The sequence below is a fragment of the Leopardus geoffroyi genome, chromosome X (genome assembly GCF_018350155.1).
Source record: "Leopardus geoffroyi isolate Oge1 chromosome X, O.geoffroyi_Oge1_pat1.0, whole genome shotgun sequence".
In the NCBI taxonomy this organism is placed as follows: domain Eukaryota; kingdom Metazoa; phylum Chordata; class Mammalia; order Carnivora; family Felidae; genus Leopardus; species Leopardus geoffroyi.
In genome coordinates this window covers 6478462-6501548 of record NC_059343.1, presented here as the reverse complement: position 1 = coordinate 6501548, position 23087 = coordinate 6478462, and the positions used below count along the sequence as shown (strand labels likewise).

At 48.4% G+C, this 23087-nt stretch overlaps 1 protein-coding gene across 1 annotated transcript in view; it reads left to right on the top strand.

Annotated features, from left to right (window-relative positions):
- Positions 1-4956: 4956 nt before the first annotated feature.
- Positions 4957-23087, top strand: part of LOC123595196 (nascent polypeptide-associated complex subunit alpha, muscle-specific form-like) — a 52097-nt gene continuing 33966 nt past the window's right edge. Inside the window, exons 1-2 of the mRNA XM_045472573.1 lie at positions 4957-4981; positions 8302-8455. Coding sequence (XP_045328529.1) covers positions 4957-4981; positions 8302-8455 — 179 coding nt within the window. The remainder of the gene's footprint in view (positions 4982-8301; positions 8456-23087) is intronic.

Below are 23087 nucleotides of genomic sequence, written 5' to 3'. Positions count from 1 at the left end.
CTACCTTGCAAACTGGGATTGTGCCAAGAGAGTGGAAAGGCAAGAACACAAAGGGCGATTGTATTTTTCAATATCTGGCTCTGGAGAGTGGAGAAGGCTAGGAAGAAGGAGGTGATTAAGTCCTACATGCAAACCTTCAATCCAGCATGGCCCCAGAGGTGAGTGTAGGGTCAGGAGACGGGTACCCACGCCCTCAGAATGCTGCTGCCTGACTCCACACATCCGAGGCAGGTGTGGACAGCTTCAGACAAGGCGTGTCTATGGCTTTGTGCCGTTTCGGCCGTGTGATGTGTAAGACCAAGCCCAGCAGCTGGAACCAGAGGGAGTTCATAGCGTTTCCGGAAGGAGCAGTGTTGTCCTCTACTGCCCAGGGACGGTCAGTCGGCGGGGGTGGGGGGTGGGGGTGGGGAGATACACTGGGCGGTGGTTCTCAATGGTTGGGTGTGTTGTGGCACCTGAGCTGTTTGTTCCTAATGCAGGTTCCCAAGATGTCACCCTGGAGTTCTGCTCCACAAAGCTGGACAAATGGGTGAAGGAGTGACAAACCCGGGGCCAATCTTTACCCATCATGCTTTGCCATTTACAATCTGTCCTTTGCAACTCACCAGCAGGTGATTTCATTATCTTTCGAGTAAGGGACAACCTGGTTTTGGGGAATGCACGTTTCTTTGGCAGGGACAGAAATTATATCTCCTTAGTTCTCTTTGGCTGTTTTACAAATCGATAAAAAAAATGTACGGTAGGGGGCACCTGGGTGAATCAGTTGGTTATATGCCTGACTTCGGCTCAGGTCATGGTCTCAGGGTTCTTGCAGTCGAGCCCTGCTTTGGGCTCTGTGCTAAGCCCTCAGAGTCTGGAACCTGCTTCGGATTCTGTGTCTCCCATTCTCTGCCCCTCCCACGCTTGCACTCTGTCTCTCTCCCTCTCTCTCAAAAATAAATAAACATTAAAAAAAATTAAGATAGGGTAATGGGGCACCTGGGTGGCTCAGTCAGTTGAGTGGCCAGCTTCGGCTCAGGTCATGATCTCCCGGTCCGTGAGTTCAAGCTCCTCGTCGGGCTCTGTGCTGACAGCTCAGAGCCTGGAGCCTGTTTCGGATTCTGTGTCTCCCTCTCTCTGACCCTCCCCTGTTCATGCTCTGTCTCTCCCTGTCTCAAAAATAAATAAAATGTTTAAAAAAATTTAAAAAAAAATAAATAAAGAATTGAGGGGAGCCTGGGTGGCTCAGTTGGTTGGTTAAGCGGGTTAAGCGTCTGACTTCCGGCTCAGGTCATGATCTCGCAGTCTGTGAGTTCGAGCCCCGCGTTGGGCTCTGTGCTGACTGCTCAGAGCCTGGAGCCTGTTTCGGATTCTGTGTCTCCCTCTCTCTGACCCTCCCCTGTTCATGCTCTGTCTCTCCCTGTCTCAAAAATAAATAAAATGTTAAAAAAAATTAAAAAAAAATAAATAAAGAATTGAGGGGAGCCTGGGTGGCTCAGTTGGTTGGTTAAGCGGGTTAAGCGTCTGACTTCCGGCTCAGGTCATGATCTCGCGGTCCGTGAGTTCGAGCCCCGCGTTGGGCTCTGTGCTGACTGCTCAGAGCCTGGAGCCTGTTTCAGATTCTGTGTTTCCCTCTCTCTGACACTCCCCTGTTCATGCTCTGTCTCTCCCTGTCTCAAAAATAAATAAAATGTTAAAAAAAAAAATTAAAAAAAAACGAATAAAAGTTTAAAAAAATCGATCAAAAATGTTTGGCAGGAGCAACAAAATGAACTATTTTTTTTTTTAAATATACACTGTATGTTTTTACTGTATAGATGTTAACAATGTAAAAAAAAACATTGGCAATTGAGAAAAACAAATGTGCTGAAAACGTGATTGTGCCCCTAAAAGAGTGAATTATTTGTGGAACTGATTATTGGGTCATCCTCGTCACTTGGAAAATGTTTAATTTACCGTTTACTTTATAAAATATTGCCGATGCTGCAGTTTCAGGGCCTGGTGACACTTCCATCACGCGTGGCCCCGTATGCCCAGGTTGGACATCCTCTGCAGCCACCGTGTTGAAATCCTTCGTAATTTTATGCTTGGCTTTGTGTTTGCAAAGTGCAGTTGCCTGGCCAGCGGAGCAAGGAACCTGGGAGCCCGGTGGGTGCCGTGTCCAGCAGCTTCTCTGCCTCCCCACCCATGAGCGCTGTCTGCAGCTGGCTTCCCTGTGCCCACCAAGGTGCTGCTGCTACCCTGTGCCCCTGGGGGCATGAAGGGGGCATTGGGGTCCTCGGGCGTGTGCTCTATCTGCTGCTTCGTGGGACCCTGGGCACCTGTGTGGGTCCACACGGACCGTGGGAGGATCACAGTGCCCAAGGAAGTGTGGTGTGGAAAGCAAAAGATGCCACGACTGGGCAACGAAAACTGTGGGAGACCATCTGCTTCTGCACCGAGGCCCCCGCATTGACAGTTTGCACCGTGCCCCCCGAATTACGTAGTAGCTCTGAGCGGAAGTCGTATGTGGACACGTCATTACACGGCCGTAGACTGCTCGCAGGTCACAGCGAGTTAAGAAGATGGTTATTTCCCCACAAACAATTCAGAGGAAACAGTTCAAAGGGCCAATTCCTTCTCTTGAATGCCTGACATAGTTCTATAAGGGTTGTGAGTTTTTTTGTTTTTTGTTTTTTAATCCATCAATGATGTTCTGTGTAATTTTAAAAACCGCTAATCATCCTTTGTTTCCCCTGATAACGGCTCTGTGCAGGGGCAAACGGATGGAATTGTGCCTGCTGGTGCCCTGTTGCTCACAAGCCACAAACTGTCCCCGACCCAGCCACATCTCTTTCGTGACGTGCGGGCTTCTCTCCGGGTATTTGAGGCTGTTTGAAGGTGCAGCTTCAGGGAGGGAAGGAAGCATGTGATCCCCAAAGTCAGGAATCTGCACTTAGGTGGCAAGAAGAGAGGGACTCGGGAGGCGTCCGAGGCAGAGAGGGACTCAGGAGGTGCCCACGGTCTGGTTCCGTCAGCAGCGGGAGCTCCTGAAAAGGAGTCTCTTGAGCCGCAGTGGCCATAAGAAAAGAGGCCGCCAACACCTCAGCTTTGCTAATTTCATTGAACTCTTTGTCAGGCCTTGCCTCCAAGTGATCCAGTTGGAGCCTTGATCCAGTGGGTCTGCTATGGCCTTCCTCTGGGAGGACTGGCGAGCATAGGCCTGGCACTCTCTCCCACCCCAACAAAACAAAGTATAGTTGGTACGAAGCAACTTTGGAAACTATTTTGAAGAAGTGTAAATTTTAATGTAGCTAAAAAACAGCAAAGCGGAAACATCCTTGTGTATACTTTTAAATTAGCGTTTCTCAACTGGGAGTGATTTCCAAACCTGTGATGGTCGGACCACATCCCAGACTAAAGAAATCCCAGTCTCTGGTGGTGGGACCTGGGTGACCGGAGTTTTGAAAGCTTTGGGAATGATTCCAATGCGAGGCCATGCTGGAGCGTCAGGGGACCTGGGATATAGGTGTTGGTGTGAGTGGACTCAGAGATGGAAACCGAAGCCCACATCCCAGACACCCTCTGGATTGTTTTTTTTTTTTTTTTAATTTTTTTTTTTCAATGTTTATTTATTTTTGGGACAGAGAGAGACAGAGCATGAACGGGGGAGGGGCAGAGAGAGGGAGACACAGAATCGGAAACAGGCTCCAGGCTCTGAGCCATCAGCCCAGAGCCCGACGCGGGGCTCGAACTCACGGACCGCGAGATCGTGACCTGGCTGAAGTCGGACGCTTAACCGACTGCGCCACCCAGGCGCCCCGACACCCTCTGGATTCTTAACGAGACACAATGTGAGAGCAAAGCCAAGCAGGAAGAACTTTCCAAAGGGGCAGGACTCAGGGCAGGTGGGGAGCTGCATCGGGGAGGCCTGAGGTGGACACGGGTGGAAAAAATGGCAGGAGGCAGGATGAACACATGACATTCACGGGGCCAAGGTACATGGGGGGAGACAGTCCCTGTCATTCCCAGGCCGAGGCGAGAGGGCCCCAGCTGAGGCAGGGGCTGGCCTTCATTTCAGAACACTTGAAGCCAAAGTCAGAAGACCCTCAGGCCCAAGTAAGAAGGACCCACAAACCCCCGTGGACTAGCCATAGACTGAGAAAGAGGGTTCAGATTAGCGGGACTGCGCGTGGAGTCACAGGGCTATGGTACGTACTCCCCACAGGACTCATGTTGACGGGTGTGTGTGCAAATCCACTGAGCACAAGTCGGCCTGCAGCTAAACGTTGATGACATTCTCAGAGCCACCGTCCCTGAGCTAATGTTGGCTGGGGACCTGAATTGTCTGCTTTGGGTTAATAATATAGAAGGGGAAGATATCAGGGAAGAAGAGGCAGGAGCATGTTACCCTTATGAATTATGGAGAGTTCTCTCCTTCAGGCTTATTTTATTTATTTACTTTTGCTTATTTATTTCTGAGACAGGGGGAGGGGCAGAGAGGGAGAGAGGGAGAGAGAGAGAGACAGAATCCGAAGCAGGCTCCAGGCTCTGAGCTGTGAGCACAGAGCCGGACACAGGGCTCGAACTCATGAACTGTGAGATCATGACCTGAGCTGAAGTCGGACGCTTAACCAACTGAGCCCCCCAGGTACCCCTCCTTCCACCTTATTTGAGAGTTAGCTATGAGACCCGTTGAGTGGATGAGGACACAAGAAACATTCCTCACACTGAAATCAGAATTTCCCTGTCCTGGCACTGTTAGTGTTTGGGGGCAGATTGTCCTCTGCTGGGGGCCGTCTTGGGCACTGCAGGGAGTTGAGGGGCCTCCCTGGCCTCCACCCGCTAGATGCCAGTCGTACCCCTCCCCCAGCCGTGACAATCAAAACTGTCTGCAGTCATTGCCTAATGTCCCCACCGGACTCATAGTTTTCAAACTGGGGAAGGAGGGATGGCTTCTCAAACAACTACTTGGGTGTGAATTTAGTGGGGTCGGTGATGATCAGCATCGAAAAAATGAAACGTAAGTGGAACAAGAAAAAATAGTATGTCACATGTGGCAAAGGTGAGGATGATGCAAACAGCTCAGCTAAGTTTGGTGAGCTCAGCTCGAGGAAATTCTAGCTTGAGGAATTGGGGGTTAACTGCATAAATCCGTCAAAGAGACAGATTTATGGATTATTTCACAGCCTATGTGGGGAAAGCAGTGAAGCAAACCATTGCAAGGACTGTGCCCAAATGCTAACATAAACTGAGGAGGACTTAGGTCCAGGTAGGCACAGGATCTCAGAGACAAATCTCCAAGAAAAAGCCAGTATCTGGTACAGATTCACTGTAGCATGTGCTAGTCCTAGGGCGGCCTATTTGGAAGGTATTTTATCTTTAATAGGTCTGCATCAGTGTCCCCTTTTCACTTAGAGACAGTGCCTGAACAAATTGTCTCTTAAAAATTCTTTTTAAAAGCATTTAAAAAAACCCACTTTTATTGAGGGGCGCCTGGTGGCTCAGTCGGTTAAGGGTCTGACTTCGGCTCAGGTCACGAGCTTGCAGTTCATGAGTTCAAGCCCCGTGTCAGGCTCTGTGCTGACAGCTCGGAGCCTGGAGCCTGCATTCAATTCTATGTCTCCCTCTCTGCCCCTCCCCTGTTCATGCTCTCTCTCTCTCAAAAGTAAATAAGCATTAAAAGAATTAAACTTTTTATTGATATAATTAATATGATATAAAAATCCCCCACTGTAAGTATACAATTCAGTTTTGATTTTTTTTAATATAGAAGGTTGTACAATCATGACTATAATATAATTTTAGAACATTTCCATCACCCCAAAATGAAACCCAGTACCCATCAGCTGTCACTCTCCACACAGCAACAACCATGAAGTTACTTACTACCTCTCCATCGGTTAATCTTTTCTGGACATTTTGTATGAACAGAATCATATGATAAGTAGCCTTTTGTGTCTCAGTGTAACATTTCTGAGGTTCAACTATGTAGCACACACCAGGAATTCGTTATTTTTTATGGCTGAATACCATTCCGTAATAGGGATAAGACTACAACTTGTCTGTTAACCTGTTGATAGACATTTGGGTTGTTTCCACTTTTGGTTTTTATGAATAATGTGGACACATGTTTTCTTTTCTCTTGAGTAGATACGTACAATTGGTCATTTTCTAACACTGAAGTTGTTGATTAAAAGAACAAAACTCCAGGGCACCTGGGTGGCTCAGTCGGTTAAGGGTCCAAGTTCGGCTCAGGTCACGATCTCATGGTTCGTGGGTGCAAGCCCCACGTTGGACTCTGTGCTGACAGCTCGGAGCCTAGATTCTGTGTCCCCTGCTCATTCTCTCTCTCTCTCAAAAATAAACATTAAAAAAATAAAAGAATAAAAGAACCACCCCCCACTGTGTGTTTCAAAGGGGTAGGAGAATGGCTGTGGAATTCATTCTCATTCACTACACAGATAGGAGTGAGGTTCAGTTAAAGGGAAGTCTCTATCGTTCTAGCATTTCTTCTTATCATATGCAATACTAAAACGTGGGGTGAAGTAAGTCAGGGAAACAATTTGCTCCCACAGTTCACGTGATTGGCACAAAAAGAGGGAATCATTTAAGCCAATGACCCGACCGACCGACAGACCACCGAATGTGATGCCTCCCAGGCCTGTGAAGTTTGCCATTAACGGGAGGTGACTGTAGTCTTTGCAGGAGAGGCCTCCAGCTTGTCCCAGCACATTGAGATTTGTGCCTTTCAAGGCCTTCAATTTACATGGAATCGGTGAGAGCCACCATTCCCCTAAAATGTGCATGTGTATATAAATACAAAAGCTGTGTATTTAGCAGAGAATGTAGCAGAAGGGAAAATTTCCACTCCTTACCATAAACACTCAGGCTTTGCTGGATATCCCAGGGAACGTGGCACAGAGAGTTTCCCACCCAGGCTGCTTGCAAGACTGAGAGATCTGCATATCGTCCACACTCTCCAGGCACCCTAAGCATCCTTTCCACCCCCGCTAGGCTGCTCTCCTCTCTGATCTGAGGTCTCAAAGGACAAACAGCAGCCCTTGGCTTGGTCACTCGACCAATGCTTCCTTTCTGTAATACCCAGAAAGCTTCAAAGAGCAATTCCAAGTAACTCCAAAAGCAAGCAAAGTCAACACGCTTATCCACGGCAGGAGCAAAGTGTATTCGTTTCTTGCACTGAGACTCACAGTGGGAAAGGTTACTTACATAACTAAGCGAGGCAAGGCGGTATAACTTAGCATCTATTTCTTCACGTTTAAACAAAAGGAACGTTCTCCAATAGGGAAATGGTTAATAAATACTGGCAAGTAACATTCCATGCTGTCAAATTTGAAGCCATCATTAAAAGCATGCCTTTGAACAATATTTAGTGACCTAGAAAAATATTTTTTAAGGCTGGGTAACAAAATCACAACGCTAAGCCATTTCCATCCTGAGAGCCCTATTTTATTATTCTCCTCCTTCCTCCCCCCAACTCGCATTTTTGGATGGAAAACTGTTCTGCCCAAAAAGGCATGTCGCGCTAACGCTAACGCTGGTTTTCTCCGCGGATTTCTACTTCCTGGGACAGAAAATTGGCCACGTTGTTATTTTCTGCGAGGAAGAGTGAACAATCGTCAGCACGTGCAACGGTGAGCCTACAGTGGGGTGACAAAGACTTCCTCCGGTGGCGGAAGAACTCCGCTCGTCCCCAGGTCCCCATGACCAGGCCAGGCTGCTCTGGGGCGATCTAGGGGAGCCCCCAGCCCAGCGCGCAGCAGTCTGGGGTGGGGGGAGGCAGTCTCCCGCGGGGGTCCCCCCCCCATTCCCAACGACCCCAGGCCAGGCTGCGCAGGGGCGTTATGGGGGTGGGGGCAGCCCACCGCTGCGCACAGCATTGTGTGTGTGTGGGGGGGGGGGGCGCAGCCTCCCGCGGGGTTCCCCCTCCCCTGCGGGGGTTTAAGGCCGGGCCTGGGCAGTCGCCAGCGGCTCTCGGGCGAAACCAGCCCCCTCCTGACGTGCAGCAGAAACTGAGCGCCCCCCGGCCCGATGCCGGCCGAACCCGGGCGAACCTTTTGGGCCTGGCTTTCCCTTCCGTAGATGCTGCGCCTCCACCGCTCAGAACTCCCCCCTCCTCCAGGAGCTCCCCCTTTACCTCCTGTCCCACACGTGCACCCGCCCCCAGGCCCTCCTGCCAGCCCCCCACCCCCAACCTGGCGCATCCTCCGGGGGGGCCCCTTTCCTGTTTCTCAGCTGGCTTGGGACCGCAGTCCCCCCCCCCCCCCTCGCCCCGGGACTTAGGATTCCACCCCCTCTTCCCCCCCACCCCCAAACGGTGAGCTGTTTGGGGAGCACTGCACACTGTGGAAGCCCGGCAGGCAGGCGAGGGGGCGGCAGTGGGGGCGGGGTGCTGCGAGTGCGCTGCTCTTCGAAGGTCATCGGTAACTCCTTCGGCTCGGCTGGGCGCCTGCGTTGACCTCTTAACAAAGAACAGGTTCGGCTGCCGGCCCCCTCACCCCACCAGGAGGCCACGGGGGCCACGTGACCTTTCTAAACCCGTCCGCCCACCAAGAGTCGATGAGGGAGGGGGTTGTGGGGGCGGGGAGGAGAGGAGAGGGAGGAGGAAGGAAGCCTGTGCTTGCTTGGGGAAAGCAGAGAGGACTAGGGGAGGGCAGAGGGGGACTGAGGGGCAGGGAAGGGGCGCAGAAACCGAAGGAGGAGGGGGCACAGAGGTGGTGGAGGGAGGGGGATAGAAAGTGGAGGAGGGGGATGGGAAGAGGAGGCAGGATGGACAGTGAAGGAGGACAGGTGTGGGTAGAGGGGGTTGGGAGGTGGAGGAGGAGGATGGGAAGAGGAAGTGGAGGAAGAGGAGGGGGATGGAAGGTGGGGGGGGATGAGAGGCAGGGGAGGGGGATGGGAGGTGGAGGAGGGGGATGGGAAGAGGAAGTGGAGGAAGAGGAGGGGGATGGAAGGTGGGGGGGGATGAGAGGCAGGGGAGGGGGATGGGAGGTGGAGGAGGGGGATGGGAAGAGGAAGTGGAGGAAGAGGAGGGGGATGGAAGGTGGAGGGGGGGATGAGAGGCAGGAGAGGGGGGATGGGGAGAGGAGGGGGATGGGAGGTAGAGGAGGGGGATGGGAAGGGGAAGTGGAGGAAGAGGAGGAGGATGGGAGGCAGGGGAGGGGGATGGGAGGTAGAGGAGAGGGATGGAAAGTGGAGGAGGGGGATGGGAAGAGGAGGGGGATGGGAGGCAGGAGAGGGGGATGGGAGGAGGGGGATGGGAGGTAGAGGAGGGGGATGGGAAGGGGAAGTGGAGGAAGAGGAGGGGGATGAGAGGCGGGGGGGATGGGAGGTGGAGGGGGATGAGAGGCAGGGGAGGGGGATGGGAGGTGGAGGAGGGGGATGAGAGGCAGGGGAGCGGGATGGGAGGAGGAGGAAGGGAAGGGGAAGTGGAGTAAGAAGAGGGGGATGGGAGGAAGGGGATGGGAGGAAGAGGAGGACAGGAGGGGGAGGAGGGGGAGGAGGGGGATAGGAGGGGGAGGAGAAGGACAGGAGGGGGAGGAGGGGAGGAGGGGGAGGAGGGGAGGAGGGGGAGGAGGGGAGGAGGGGGATGGGAGGTGAAGGAGGATGGGAAGGGGAAGTGGAGGAAGAAGAGGGGGATGGGAGGAGGGGGATGGGAGGAGGGGGATGGGAGGAAGGGGATGGGAGGAAGGGGGAGGACAGGAGGGGGAAGAGGGGGATGGGAAGAGGAGGGGGATGGGAAGGGGAAGTGGAGGAAGAAGAAGGGGATGGGAGGAGGGGGATGGGAGGAGGGGGAGGAGGGGGATGGGAAGAGGAGGGGGATGGGAAGGTGAAGTGGAGGAAGAAGAGGGGGATGGGAGGAGGGGGATGGGAGGAGGGGGAGGGATAGGGTGGAAGGAGGAGAAGGAGGTGTATGGAAAGTGGAGGAAGAAGGGGACAGGAGGCCAGGGACAAGGTTTGGGGCTCTGCCCAACCCCATTCCAGAGACTCATTAAGATGCAATTGCCAATTTTTTTTTTAAACCAGACTGTATAAATTTACAGTTTCCTTTTCAGCTGAAGCAGACAATGTTAAAACACATTAGATTTTCTGTTTCAGAATGCAAATTAAACATAGCGAGCTCTTGGAAGGCTTAATTAGGGCTTAAGAAAATATGAGATTTAAAACATGGATGCTTGAGTAAGGCCGATTCCAGCCTGGTAGAAATATGGTCTGTTTTGTTTTTTTTTTTTCTTTTTTGTTAACTTTAAAACAGAATTGCTTAATAATAAAACGGCCCCTGCCTTCCTCCAGCATAACAGGAAGTGCTGCTTAAAAAAACACTTTTTTTTTTCCAAAAAAAAAAAAAACAAGCCCTTGTCCAGGGAAGGCGGTGGGTTTGAGGGGAGCCTGGGCGTCCCCAGGGGCTGAGCTGCCTGCCGGGTCATCACAGTCCCTGAGACTCGCTCACCCTCCAGCCTAAGCAGTTGGAATCCAGGGGTCCCCAAGCCCTACCCCTCGTCTACAAGTGATTTTCCTAAATACCTTCCTGTAAACTAGGTTCCCTGTGTGTTCTGTTCCCTCCCTTCAGCCCCAAAGCCAAAACAACAAAAACAGCCAACCCCAAAAGCACTCCCCCCAACACAAAAAACAAACAGAAAACCCACCCCAACTCTGCCTCAGCTGTTCTTGATGATATTATGTGAGGTTCTGGGGCCATTTTCTGCTCTTTTCTCTCCCTGGAGAGATATTTAAGGCCTTTAAATGCCATTCTGTGCACACAGAACTTAAAAATGGTCTGGCACAGGGGGAAAATTGGCAAATGTATAGTTCACAATCTGTCACCGTCGCATGAAGCCAGATTCGGTAAGCGCTCCATTGGCTTCTCCAAGCCAGGCTGTGCCGCATCTCAGAAGGGTCTGGGGACTTGTCAGTGGAGGAAGAAGGGTCTGTGGACTTGGGCGCCCTGTGTGGGGCTGCTGGACAGGGGTGGTCCCGCACGCCTCCATTTCAGTCTGAAGGCCCAGAAGTCTCATGCATTTTAACGGCCTGAGCTTTCAAAATTGGGAAGAAAAAAAAAAAAAAAAAAAAGGCATCCTGAGAGCCTGAGCGTTTCTGTAGGGTGTCTGAATTTTGATGGTGGTAGATTGCGTTTGTACTGGTCTGCTAGGGCTGTTGTGTCGAAGTAACAGAGTGTGGGGGGCGTAAACAATAGGAATTTATTCTCTCACAGTTCTCAAGACTACAAGTCTGCGGTGGGGCTTTCCGGAAGCTTTGGCTTCTCCAGAGGCGGCTCTCCTTGGTTTGAGGATGGGCGACTGCTCCCTGTGTCCTCACATGGCCTTCCCTTTGTCCCTGCCTGTGTCTTCATGTCCTCTTTATACAAGGACACCAGCCAGATTAGAACCCACCCTAATCACCCCATTTTAATTTAATCACCTCCTTGAGGACTGATTCCAAATGTGGTCCAATTCTAAGGTAGTGGGACTTAGGATTTCAACAAAGCATTTTGGGGGGACACAAGTCAGTCCCTAACAGGGTTGGGGAGGAGCCTTCACAGGCTTGCTACAGGAGAGGCGGTGAGCGGGGAGGGAGCTCACATCCCTCCTCAGCCTGGGGTGCCCTGCGGGTCTTGTCCACAGAGAGAAGGGAGATGCGGAAGGGAGAGACCTTGTGGCCCAGGTGCCAGGGCAGTCCTGGGCCATGAGCCCCGAATGACGGCTGCAGTTTTAATTCTCTCTTCTGGAAGATAAGAGATTTTTAAAAAAGAGATTACTTCTGTATTCCATGTTCACCACACCCTGAAGGGCATGTGCAAAGGCTGCCAGAGCCAAGTTGTTCCTGAGTAGTCTCTTTTTGGCAGGAGTTGTGTCTTAGGAATGTTTGTGTCCCCAGAGTTTACTGTAGTGCTTGGCACCTAGGAGGGAACCAAGGTATGTTTGTGGAATAACCATGTGGGTTTTCAAGATGTTAATTTAATCTTCGGCGATCGGGTGTGACAGAAACCACAAAGCCTTTTGTTGTGAAATGGTAACGGGTAATTATTAAAAGGAGAGTTCTGTCTTTCTTAGCTGCTCTAACTGGGGAGACGATGTAGATGTTCTGATATGGTGCATTTCCTCAAGCTGTTCTCAGAAAGGAGATGTCCAGGGGCGCCTGGCTGGTTTGCTTGGTGGAGCGTGCGACTCTTGATCTTGGGGTTGTGAGTTTGAGCCCGACGTTGGGTGTAGAGATTACATAAGAATAAAATCTTGAAGGAGGAGGAGGAGGGGGAGGAGGAAGGGAAGGAGGAGGAGGAGGGGGAGGAGGAAGGGGAGGGGGAGGAGGAAGGGGAGGGGGAGGAGGAAGGGAAGGAGGAGGAGGGGGAGGAGGAAGGGAAGGAGGAGGAGGGGGAGGAGGAAGGGAAGGAGGAGGAGGAAGAGTGGGAGGAGAAGGAGAAGGAGAAAGGAGAGGTCCAGAGGCTAAAGTCTATTAGAGATGTGGTTTCAACAGCCTTATTACCTTTGATTCCAGTGTGGGATGGCTGGAAAGAGTTGATCTCAGGATACTTTCAGATTTCCCTGGGTCTGCCTTCACGTCCAGCGTTGCAGCATCTGCAGAAGCATAGGGGATTTGGTGAATGACAGATGTAATTAGGAGATATTCTTGGTTGTGATTATCTTGGAGAGATCCTAGAGCCCTGACTGGCATGGCCAGTTATGGGCAGAGTTTGTCCTTTCCCTCTGGGGCAAATCCATCTTGTCGCGGACCCTCCGGGCCCTCCGGACCCTCCGAGGGCATTCGTGATCTTCCTCCTTTACTTACGTTAAAGAGCTCACTGAGTTCCATTTGTCCCCAGAGGTTCCAGGACAGAATTTGCAGGTCACTGGGCAAAGGCTGAGGAAGTTGGGTCAATTTGGCACCCTTCACTGTGCTGCCAAGCACAATGTCACATTCTCTTCTACGGAACCATGCTGGCAGCAATCCATTACCAGTAAGTCGATAGAAATTATATAATTCTGTGTATAAGCTGTGGCCCAGATGTCCAGTGGGTAATTAACGAGAGGCCAGAGGTTGGGGAAAATGGCATCATTCACTCATTCTTTCGGTCTTTTTGTTTCTTTCTAAATTCTTCGGTCTTTTTTTGTTTGTCTTTGCTCTTTATTTGGTAAGTGGCTTGTTTGAAGTATAGGAGTGGGAAATGAAAGGAAATTACTGCTTGATGATGGCACCAGAGAAAGGTGGAAATACCTGTAATGGACGTTGGAGGGTTTTGTCAGACTCCATGTCCGTGACCTGTCTTCCGGTTAAAACAAGTAAAGTTTCTTCAGGGAACATTTGGCTGTCACTCTCAGACCCCGACAGAGCTCTGGGGGTAAATTTGGGGATCAGGTCTGGCCAAACAGCATGTTACATCCCTTGGCTACAGTGACTGCTTAGGGAGGAGTCTGTTACTGATGATTATCCGGAAAGAGCCGGAGATGGGCTTTTGCTACAATTACTGACAAAGGGGTTTGTTTCTTTCTTTGGTTATTTGTTGGCTTGCTTGCTTGCTCAGCTGGTAACATGTAAACCTAGTTATGATAAAATTCATCTTCTTTATCAGTGCTTGAGACTGAAGACAACAGTGAGCACTGAGAAACATGGAGCCAAGGAACAGAGAGAGACCCTGTTAGGTAGCATTTGAGTGCCTAGATCTAGCCACACCTGAAGGCCACACACGGACTATTCAATTATATGAACCAATGTGTTCCTTTTTTGTTTGTTTGTTTGTTTTTCTTAGCCAAATCTGATTTGGGTTGCTAATGCTTGTCCCTAAAAAGTATTTCCTGGCTTATTAGAATGATACTCCCTATTTTGTAGATAATTCAAATGGTAATTAAAGGTTATTAGTGTCACAGAGAATTTACCTCTTTTCCTTTCATTTTTTATTATGACATATGACCTCTGGACATAAGGGAACAATCAAAATCTATACGTTTTAATGAGTTATACAAAAAAGGACAACTAGTAATCACCTGAGTTGAGAAGGAGAATGTTGTCAGCTGCTCAGGAAACCCCCAAGGTTACCAACCTGAAGTTTTATCACTTTTCAGACTTTGGGGATCATCATCTCCTTGCTTTTCTCTGTAGTTTTAGTCCGTGTATGCACCCCCAAACTGAACGAACTTTGTATTAATGGAACTGTGCTGCATGTATCTTGGGGGCGTCCTACGTTTGTCCGCTGACATTATGTGGGTGATGTTCCTTTCTGCTGTAGCTATTGCCCACCCATCTTCAAGGCTATCAGAGCATTCACCATTTGACTGTACCACAATGGATTTATCCATTAGGGAGTATTTTTGGTACCCGATGTTTATAGTAGAGAATTTATTGAAGTTGATCGGTCCAACAGAGCTCATATTGGAAACAAACTGAAATGCTATGTACCGCTCTTTGTGGAAGCCTGATCTTGAATCAGCCCAGCCATCTGCCGTCCTTGGTCCACATCCAGACTGCTGATGGCTGCTGAAGAAAAATTGCACAGCCGAGTGAATTCACGTTACTCCAGATCATGATCTTCAGCCCCAGCTGCGCCCTCGTGAGAGCCAGCGATTCCGCGAGTCTGCCTTCAGCTGCCCGCCCCCCCAGCCCCCTCCAGACCCAGTCTCTTCAGGCTGGCGTGGTTTTCTCCCTGCTTTTCTCCACACACTTACAGTAGATGACCTTGGTTAATGGAGGTCATCAGGTGTAACACTGTTCGTTTCTTAACTTGGCAACGATGAATCTCCTCTGCATCCATACCTACCTCCCCGGCCATCTCTGGGGCCCAGCTTCTTTTTCGGTAACAGCTGCACCTGTGCCCTCCCCCCTCCTAGGAGCTCCTGTCCTTGGCTCCGTGAGCTCCTTCCGGCCCACACCTACCTGTGACATTGTCTGTGACAGGCCTTTGCCTTTATAACCTTGCTTTCGTTGGCCAGCGTCACGACTGGGTCTTTGAAGTTCTCACCCGGACTATTGCCACAGTCTTCCTAACTTGCACGTGCATCTTTTAGGTCCAGTCATCTTTCTCTATAGAAGCTGGAGTGCTATTTCTGCAATGCACACCTGATTATACGAATCTGTATTGATTTCCTTGGGCTGCCGCCACAAATGACCATAAACTCAGGGTAAGGGGATGAAGGGGGGTTATAACTGCAGAAGATTATTCTCCCGTTATTCCGGAGGCCATGAGCCTAAGATCGCGGTGTCTGCAGGAGGGGTTCCTCTGGAACCTGGTGGGGAGAATCCATGCCATGAGCTCTCTCAGCTTCTGGTAGCTACTAACAATCCTTGACTTGTAGACTCTGTTTTGTAGAGAATTCAAGTGATAATTGAATGTTATTACTGTCACCACTCCAATTTCGGCCCTGGTCTTTGAATGGCCTTTTTGGTCTCTGTGTCTCATGTACCCCTGTCATTTCTGTCATAAGGACACACGTCCTTGGATTTAGGGCCCACCCCAAATCTGTGATGTCCTCATGTCAATATCCTAACTTTATTAACATCTACAAAACCCCTTCTTTGGTGAGGTTCTGAGGTACCAAGAGTTAGCACTTGTTACCTATGCATACATTTATATGTTTTTAAATTAAATAAAGTTTTTTTGAAGTTTATTTATTTATTTGGAGAGAGACAGAGACAGTGCAAGTGAGGGAGGGGCAGAGAGAGGCAGCGCAGAGCTGGACGCAGGACTTGAACGCATGAACCGTGAGATCGTGGCCCGAGCTGAAGTGGCACACGTAACCATCTGAGGGACTCAGGTGCCCCTTGGCCCCGTGTATTTGAGGCTGCCGTGCAAGCCACTACATGCCCCCTTGCTACACATCTGCCGGTGGCACCTGGCACCCCTTTTCCCTTCCAGTCTCCTCCCTTTAGCTTGGAACACCTTCCCCAGCCCCCACAGCCATGCGCCTCCTCTGCCCTGCCCCATGCTCCTCCCTGTGAAAGGATCTTGCTCCCCAGTGCTCCCCTTTGTTTTCATTAAGTCTCAGCCCAGACATGCCCCCCCCCTTCCTCTGGACTACCCCATCTTCCTCCAGGTCCACAAAGGGCCCTGTGTGGACATCAAGAGGCCTCGCAACGAATGAATCACAAAACCATGAAAAACATCCCCAAAGCCAACCAAGGCAGGAAACGTGTGAAATTTTGTAAGGAATGCTTAATCATAGGGGAAAAAAGCACCCAAATACACCTACTCATAAGTTAGCTGTTAGTAGGAAAAGATTTGTAAAATCCTCATTAAAGAATTGGATTGCTTATGAAAATAACAGCGCCAATTTCCCAGCATACAGAAATTGCTGCAGAGTGTCCACATAGGAGAAATGTGTGTGGCTATGGAATTTGAGGAGGTAACTGGTTATTATGGTAATGTTGAAGTGGAATTCTGTTTGTCTCCACCTTAGTCTACAATAACTGGATCGTGATGTGAATAGTCTAGATAATCCCATGTTTTTTTTTGTTTTTTTAAATTTTTTTTTTTCAACGTTTATTTATTTTTGGGACAGAGAGAGACAGAGCATGAACGGGGGAGGGGCAGAGAGAGAGGGAGACACAGAATCGGAAACAGGCTCCAGGCTCCGAGCCATCAGCCCAGAGCCCGACGCGGGGCTCGAACTCACGGACCGCGAGATCGTGACCTGGCTGAAGTCGGACGCTCAACCGACTGCGCCACCCAGGCGCCCCGATAATCCCATGTTTTAACAGCATATTGAAATTATAATCCTGTTCGGGGGCGCCTGGGTAAGTCAGTCGGTTAAGCGTCTGACTCTCGGTTTTGGCTCAGGTCATGATCTCACGGTTTCGTGGGTTTGAGTCCTGCATCAGGCTTTGTGCTGGCAGTGAGGAGCCTGCTTGGGATTCTCTCTCTCCCTCTCTCTCCGCCCCTCCCCTACTCACACTGTCTCCGTCTCTCTCAAAATAAATAAGTAAACTTAAAAAAATTTTTCTTAATGTTTATTTTTTGAGAGAGACAGAGTGCGAGCAGGGGAGGGGCAGAGAGAGAGGGAGACACAGAATCCAAAGCAGGCTCCAGGTTCTGAGCTGACAGCACAGAGCCCCACACGAGGCTCGAACTCATGAACCAGGAGATCATGACCTGAGCCAAGGTCAGATGTTCGACCGACACCCACCCAGGCGCCCCTTAACTTTTTTTAAGTATACACTTCCATGGTATTAAGTACATTCATGAGTGATTTTATTTCATCTTACTGAGGAATTCTAGAATGAATATAGCATAACTTAAAACTGTCTTGAAAGTGGAGATAGCAGGCAGGGTCCTTTTTTTTTTTTAACCTACCAGAGAAAGAAATCTTCACGCCCGCTAACACATCTGAGACTCTGACAGACTATCTTGCCCATGTTTTCCCAGCACAGAGAGACAAGGACACCTGTTTATAAACTCAGTGACATGGCTGGCTGCAGTCGGTCATTCCTGCAGTGCTTTTTTTGGTTTCTGGTTTGTGGGATGAGAGAATCTCCAGATGCGGTGGGCAAGCTGTCCGGAAAACAAGACTGCAAGAATAGTATTGACCCAACGGACAGCCTGATGACTGTCCACAGAATCCTGGAGACTTTACAAGTCCTCCTAATGCCGTTCCTTGTAACTGACACTGTGAGAAAATATAGCTGAAATAACAGGAAAAACACAGAGAAGTTTGCAGATTGGGGTGTCTCCGGTGGGGGTGGAATTATTTCACCCTTCTCCTGGATTTTAATACCCATTTGACCACCTAAATGTGTCCACAGTTAAAAAAAAAATAGTTTTTGTTCGACCTAAAAGATAACTCTCATCCTGCACAGAAACCTCTTTTGAGCGATCATTAAATAATGGATTGATGGGAGAGTGCTTCGAATCTTGAGCTCTGCAAGTAAATTAATTTGAAAGAGAATGACATAAAGGTTGTCTGTTCTTTCTGTGGAAAGTTTCTCCCAGATGATTTTTCAAGATGAGTAAAAGGAAAAGTGCATAATTGTAGCTGTCACCGGATCATTTTCTCCTTCGTTTTTCGGGGTCCATTCTTCCTTGTTCAAACTGTGTTGACAGCTTTGATCACGCTGCAGTCGTGGTTCGCTCATCTGCCGAGTCCCCTGACTGCCATACCCAACCGTTCGCTCACCCGACAACACTCTGTTGCACACGATCTGATTTTCATCCTCGGCTTTGAACTCTGTCAGAGTTGCCTGTGGAAGAGGACACATTGAGAAGGCTCCATGGTGGAGTATACTGAGTTGTATCACCAATCTTCTGAGTATAGGGAAGACAGACAACACCCAGGGCTTGGTCTTGACAACTTGGATTTTTGTGTGGATTCCCAGACAGCTCTCAGGTGCTAACATTACTCTGGTCATCTCCATGCATTCTGTAGTTCTGCATGTCAAGGCTTCCAGAAGTGCTGGCCTACTTCCTTAGAAGCAAAAAGGAGACAGTGATTTTTTAAAATATTTTTTTCCATAGGAATAAAAAAGGTTACTTGGAGTCCACTCTTACCGCGACTCCTCCTGGTGCAGACTACTTTTTTTTTTTTTAAGTTTATTTATTTATTAATTTTGAGAGAGAGAGAGAGTGAGAGAGCATGAGCCGGGAAGCAGGCTCCGTGCTGACAGTTGAGAGCCTGAAGTGGGGCTCAAACTCACGACCTGTGACATCATGACCTGAGCTGAATTCAGACACTCAACCGACTAAGCCACCCAGGTGCCCCCAGACCCTTTCTTTTCTATGCGAGGTATTCCTAGTGTCTTGGTAGGACAACATGCATTTTTTTTTTTTTTTTAAAGGAAAACTGTCTGAAGAGGAAGACGGCATCTATATTCAAGTTTGTACACTCATGAGTTGATGGTGGCATTGTGGACTCGGACTAAGGGACGCAGCCTGCGCCTTCTGTGTGACACCTGGTGGCACCTGGGCTGGATGAATTTGGCACTAATTGATCTCCAAGGCCAGGGAGTGCATGCACACCAGCAATTTTCAAAATCAATTAAACGCTGACTTGAGGAACCCAAGCAGACCAGAGGCCCTAGGAAAACATCCGCTGCATTCACTGCCACCCTCTTGAACTTTATTTTTTTTTTATTTTTTATTTTTTTAATTTTTTTTTTTTCAACGGTTATTTATTTTTGGGACAGAGAGAGACAGAGCATGAACGGGGGAGGGGCAGAGAGAGAGGGAGACACAGAATCGGAAACAGGCTCCAGGCTCTGAGCCATCAGCCCAGAGCCTGACGCGGGGCTCGAACTCACGGACCGCGAGATCGTGACCTGGCTGAAGTCGGACGCTTAACCGACTGCGCCACCCAGGCGCCCCCACCCTCTTGAACTTTAACTGAGCAGGAAGATTCAGTGGATGAGGCATACGTGGCCAGATAAAATCAGGACACCCAGTATCTGAATTTCAGGTACATAACGAATGGTGTTTTATGTCTCAAATATTACTTGGGATATACCTAGAATGAGCACAAAGTCCATTATCTCACATTTCACTTGCATGAAGCTGGAGCCTTCGTGGAAAAATTCATTCTTTTTCTTCCTTTTCTCCTTTCACTTAGCAAGCCCTTTTGAGCCACAGGGACCAGTGTGGTGGCCGCTAGTCTTAAGTGGCTATCAAGCTCTCAAACCGTGGCTAGTCTGAATTGTTATGTGAGGTACACTTTTCAGACTTTGTATGAAGAAAAAAAAAAAGGACAATTTGTTAGTAATAACTTAAGTATCGATCATGTGCTGAAATGACACTATTTTGGTTATATTGGGCTAAATATATTAAAATTAATTTTACTTATTTCTTTTTAATTTTTAATATGAATACTATATAATTTGGAATTACGTATGTGGCCTCCATTATATTTCTGTTAAGACAGTACCTCTTTAAAATTAAAAAAAAATTTTTTTTTTAATGTTTATTTATTTTTGAGACAGAGAGACAGAGCATGAATGGGGGAGGGTCAGAGAGAGGAAGACAAAGGATCTGAAGCAGGCTCCAGGCTCCAAGCTGTCAGCACAGAGCCCGACACGGGGCTTGAACTCACAGACTGTGAGATCATGACCTGAGGCGAAGTCGGATGCTTAACCAACTGAGCCACCTAGGCGCCCCCTTAAAAATTTCTTTTTAATGTTCATTTATTTCTGAGACAGAGAGAGACAGAGCATGAGTGGGGGAGGGGCAGAGAGAGAGGGAGACACAGGATCAGAAGCAGGCTCCAAGCTCTGAGCTGTCAGCACAAAGCCCGACATGAGGCTCGAACCCACAAACTGCGAGTTCATGACCTGAGCCGAAGTCGGACGCTTAACCAATTGAGCTACCCAGGTGCCCCAAGACAGTACCTCTTTAGAGCAGGGGTTGGCAAATGTTTTGTGTAAAGGGCCAAATTGTAATTACTTTAGGCTTTGTGGGGGATTAAGTCTCTGTGGAATGTTTTCAACTTGGTCCTTGCACCATAGGCCGTTTGGAAACAAATGGGTGTGGCCAAGTGCCAATAAAACTTTATTGATAAAAACAGGCAGCACTTCATTTGGCCCATAAGTGTGGTTTGCTGATTTTGAGAGGTGTAGGATTTTTATTTTTCAATTAAATATCTACGTGTCTCTTAGCCTCATTGATTTGGACAGAGCAAGAACATATTCGTAAGTGGACAATTTACCTTTCTCAAGATGGTTCAACTACTAACTAGGAAGGTATTGACAGGATATTGATTTTTTTTTTTTTTTTTTTTTTTTTTTTTGTAAACAGAGGAGAAGAAAAAGCATGAATAGGGCCACTGGTGCATGGCTCTTTACCTGCCACAAAGCCCCCTGGATACGTGCAGGGGGACGTGTAGGTGGACTGTCCATCCATCCTTCAGAGGCAAAGAGAACCCAGGATACACATTTTGTCCTGAGTGCTTTAGAAATGTAAGGGTAGGCTTCACGCACAATCCGTTTGAAAACTAGCAACACCGTCTAACAGATGTTAAAGAGATGCATGAAGCAACAGTAAAGGGGGCTTTGATGCTGAGAAAGTGAAAGGAATTTTTACAAAGAGCTGTTGGAGTAGTAAATCCCTTTCTCACCCAATTAAAACGTTTTATCTACTGAGAGCAGGGAGTGACATAATTTAGAAGAATTGATTTCCATGTGATTGGAAACTGTCCTGAAATGTGAAAGCTGTTCAGGATCACATACAAAACTAAAAAAAAAAAAACATAGCAGTGGCAGGTGCAGATATGTTTCTCAGAGGTGGGCTGGGGAATGAGACCCGTCAGCCACGATCTGTAAATAAACGAAGTGCTTGTATGTTTCTTTTACTGATGAGGGAGGCTTAGAAGCGCTTCTGGAATAAAAAGATCACAAATGAAAGCATGATCCCAGGAAATTTCTAAATTAAACTTTGATTTATTACCTGTTTCATGCTTTTCCCTTCAGTTTTGCGGTCCGAGAATTGTGCCTGAGTGTCAATGTTTAAGTTGAATTTCAATTTCCATTGTTACTTTTCCCTTTTGGCCCTGGCACATGTAAAGGTAATTGTGCTGTAACTAAAGTAATTGCTTAAGTAGCTGAGAACTCCTGTGGCATTAGATTAGGGCCGGTGATGGGGTGCACTTTTCAAACGTAAAAGTTTACAGCCTTTGGGATTGCAATGAATGGCTTGTTCACATGACTTCCACGTCTTGCTTTTCATTAACTTGTCCAAAGTCTAGATGTTCTACCTGAGGAAAAGTAAGTAAAATTTAGTGTATACTACTGTGCAATGGGAACTTTGTTCAGGACTTTACATATATCGTTTTACTTCACCATCAGAATTGCCCTTTGAATAGTACTAGAGTACAAAACCTATGGTAATAGAAAACATACAAAATAGTTGGTAATGTAAATTAATACATAAATAATAATGTAAACAGCTATCCCATTTTATTCTCCAACGAATCCGTCTGTCATTAAAACTGCTTCCCAAGCGATATACATCGAGGCACAAATGATCAGTCTGATAATCTCCAAAACATTTGTTGCCTTTTATAAATTGCTGGTGGCCTCTTCTACGCAATATGGCTACCATGGGCAAAATGATGGCAGGATTTGATAGAAACGATTGCGTGAAGCTATTCCAGGGGTGCTATGCTCTTAACCTTGGGGTCAGCTCCCTCCCGAGCCCCGATTCATATGTTCATGCAATCTAACTACCAACATGGTGGATTTGGAAGTGGGGCCTTTGGGGCGGTGACCAGGTCATGAGGGTAGAGTCTTCACAAGGGGATTAGTGCCCTTATACAAGAGACCCCAGAGAGCTCCATACCCCTTCTGCCACGTGAGGACACAGCGAGAAGGTGCCCTCTGTGAACCAGGAAGTGGCATCTGCGCAGACAGAATTGTTACCATTTAATTTGGCAAAGATTGACATCTCAGGCAATGTTGGCGTCAAATGGCATTACTACTCTGGGTGTATCTGCCCTGGACCGCACGGAAGTTTTATTTTGATAAAACGTGGTAGTAGTTTACCGATTTGAGTCAAAACTGACTTAAAGCTGAACATTTACGACAGCAGAAGCACCCTGACCAAGTCCAGGAGGTTTTACATCATCAAAGAAGACAATGCCCCAACTCTTACTGGTGTGGTGTGGAAGGAAAGGCATTTTTTGAGAAGTCGGAGCAGTACAGAAATTTCATTTAAAATTTGATACAAATCCTTCCTGGGGTGTTGCCTCTGTGCGGATGCATTGCTGCATTGTAGGCCTTGTGTGTAACCGTGTGTTTGCGCACTTTGCCCCGAGGTAGGCGGGGTGTGTAATCGTGTGTTTGCACACCTTGCCTCGTTGTAGGCGGTGTCTGTAACCGTGTGTTCGCGCGCCCTGCCCCGAGGTAGGCAATGTGTGTAACTGTGTGTTTGTGCACTGCTCCAGTGTGGATAGTGTGCATGCCCTTTTGTGTGTGTGCGAGTATGCATATGCGCTTTGCCTCATTGTAGGGTACTTGAGCTCATGAGAAGCTGCTTGGGTTTGTATGACGATGGTCTCAATCTACTTTCTAAATTTCACGCTTGTTGGTATTCCGTTCATGCACAAGATCACTGAAGGTGTTTGCCATCAACTTATATTGAAAAATGTTCTTCCTTTACTGTTACTTGAGGGGCTATTTCTTGATTTTTGCACATCCGTGATGCAACACGA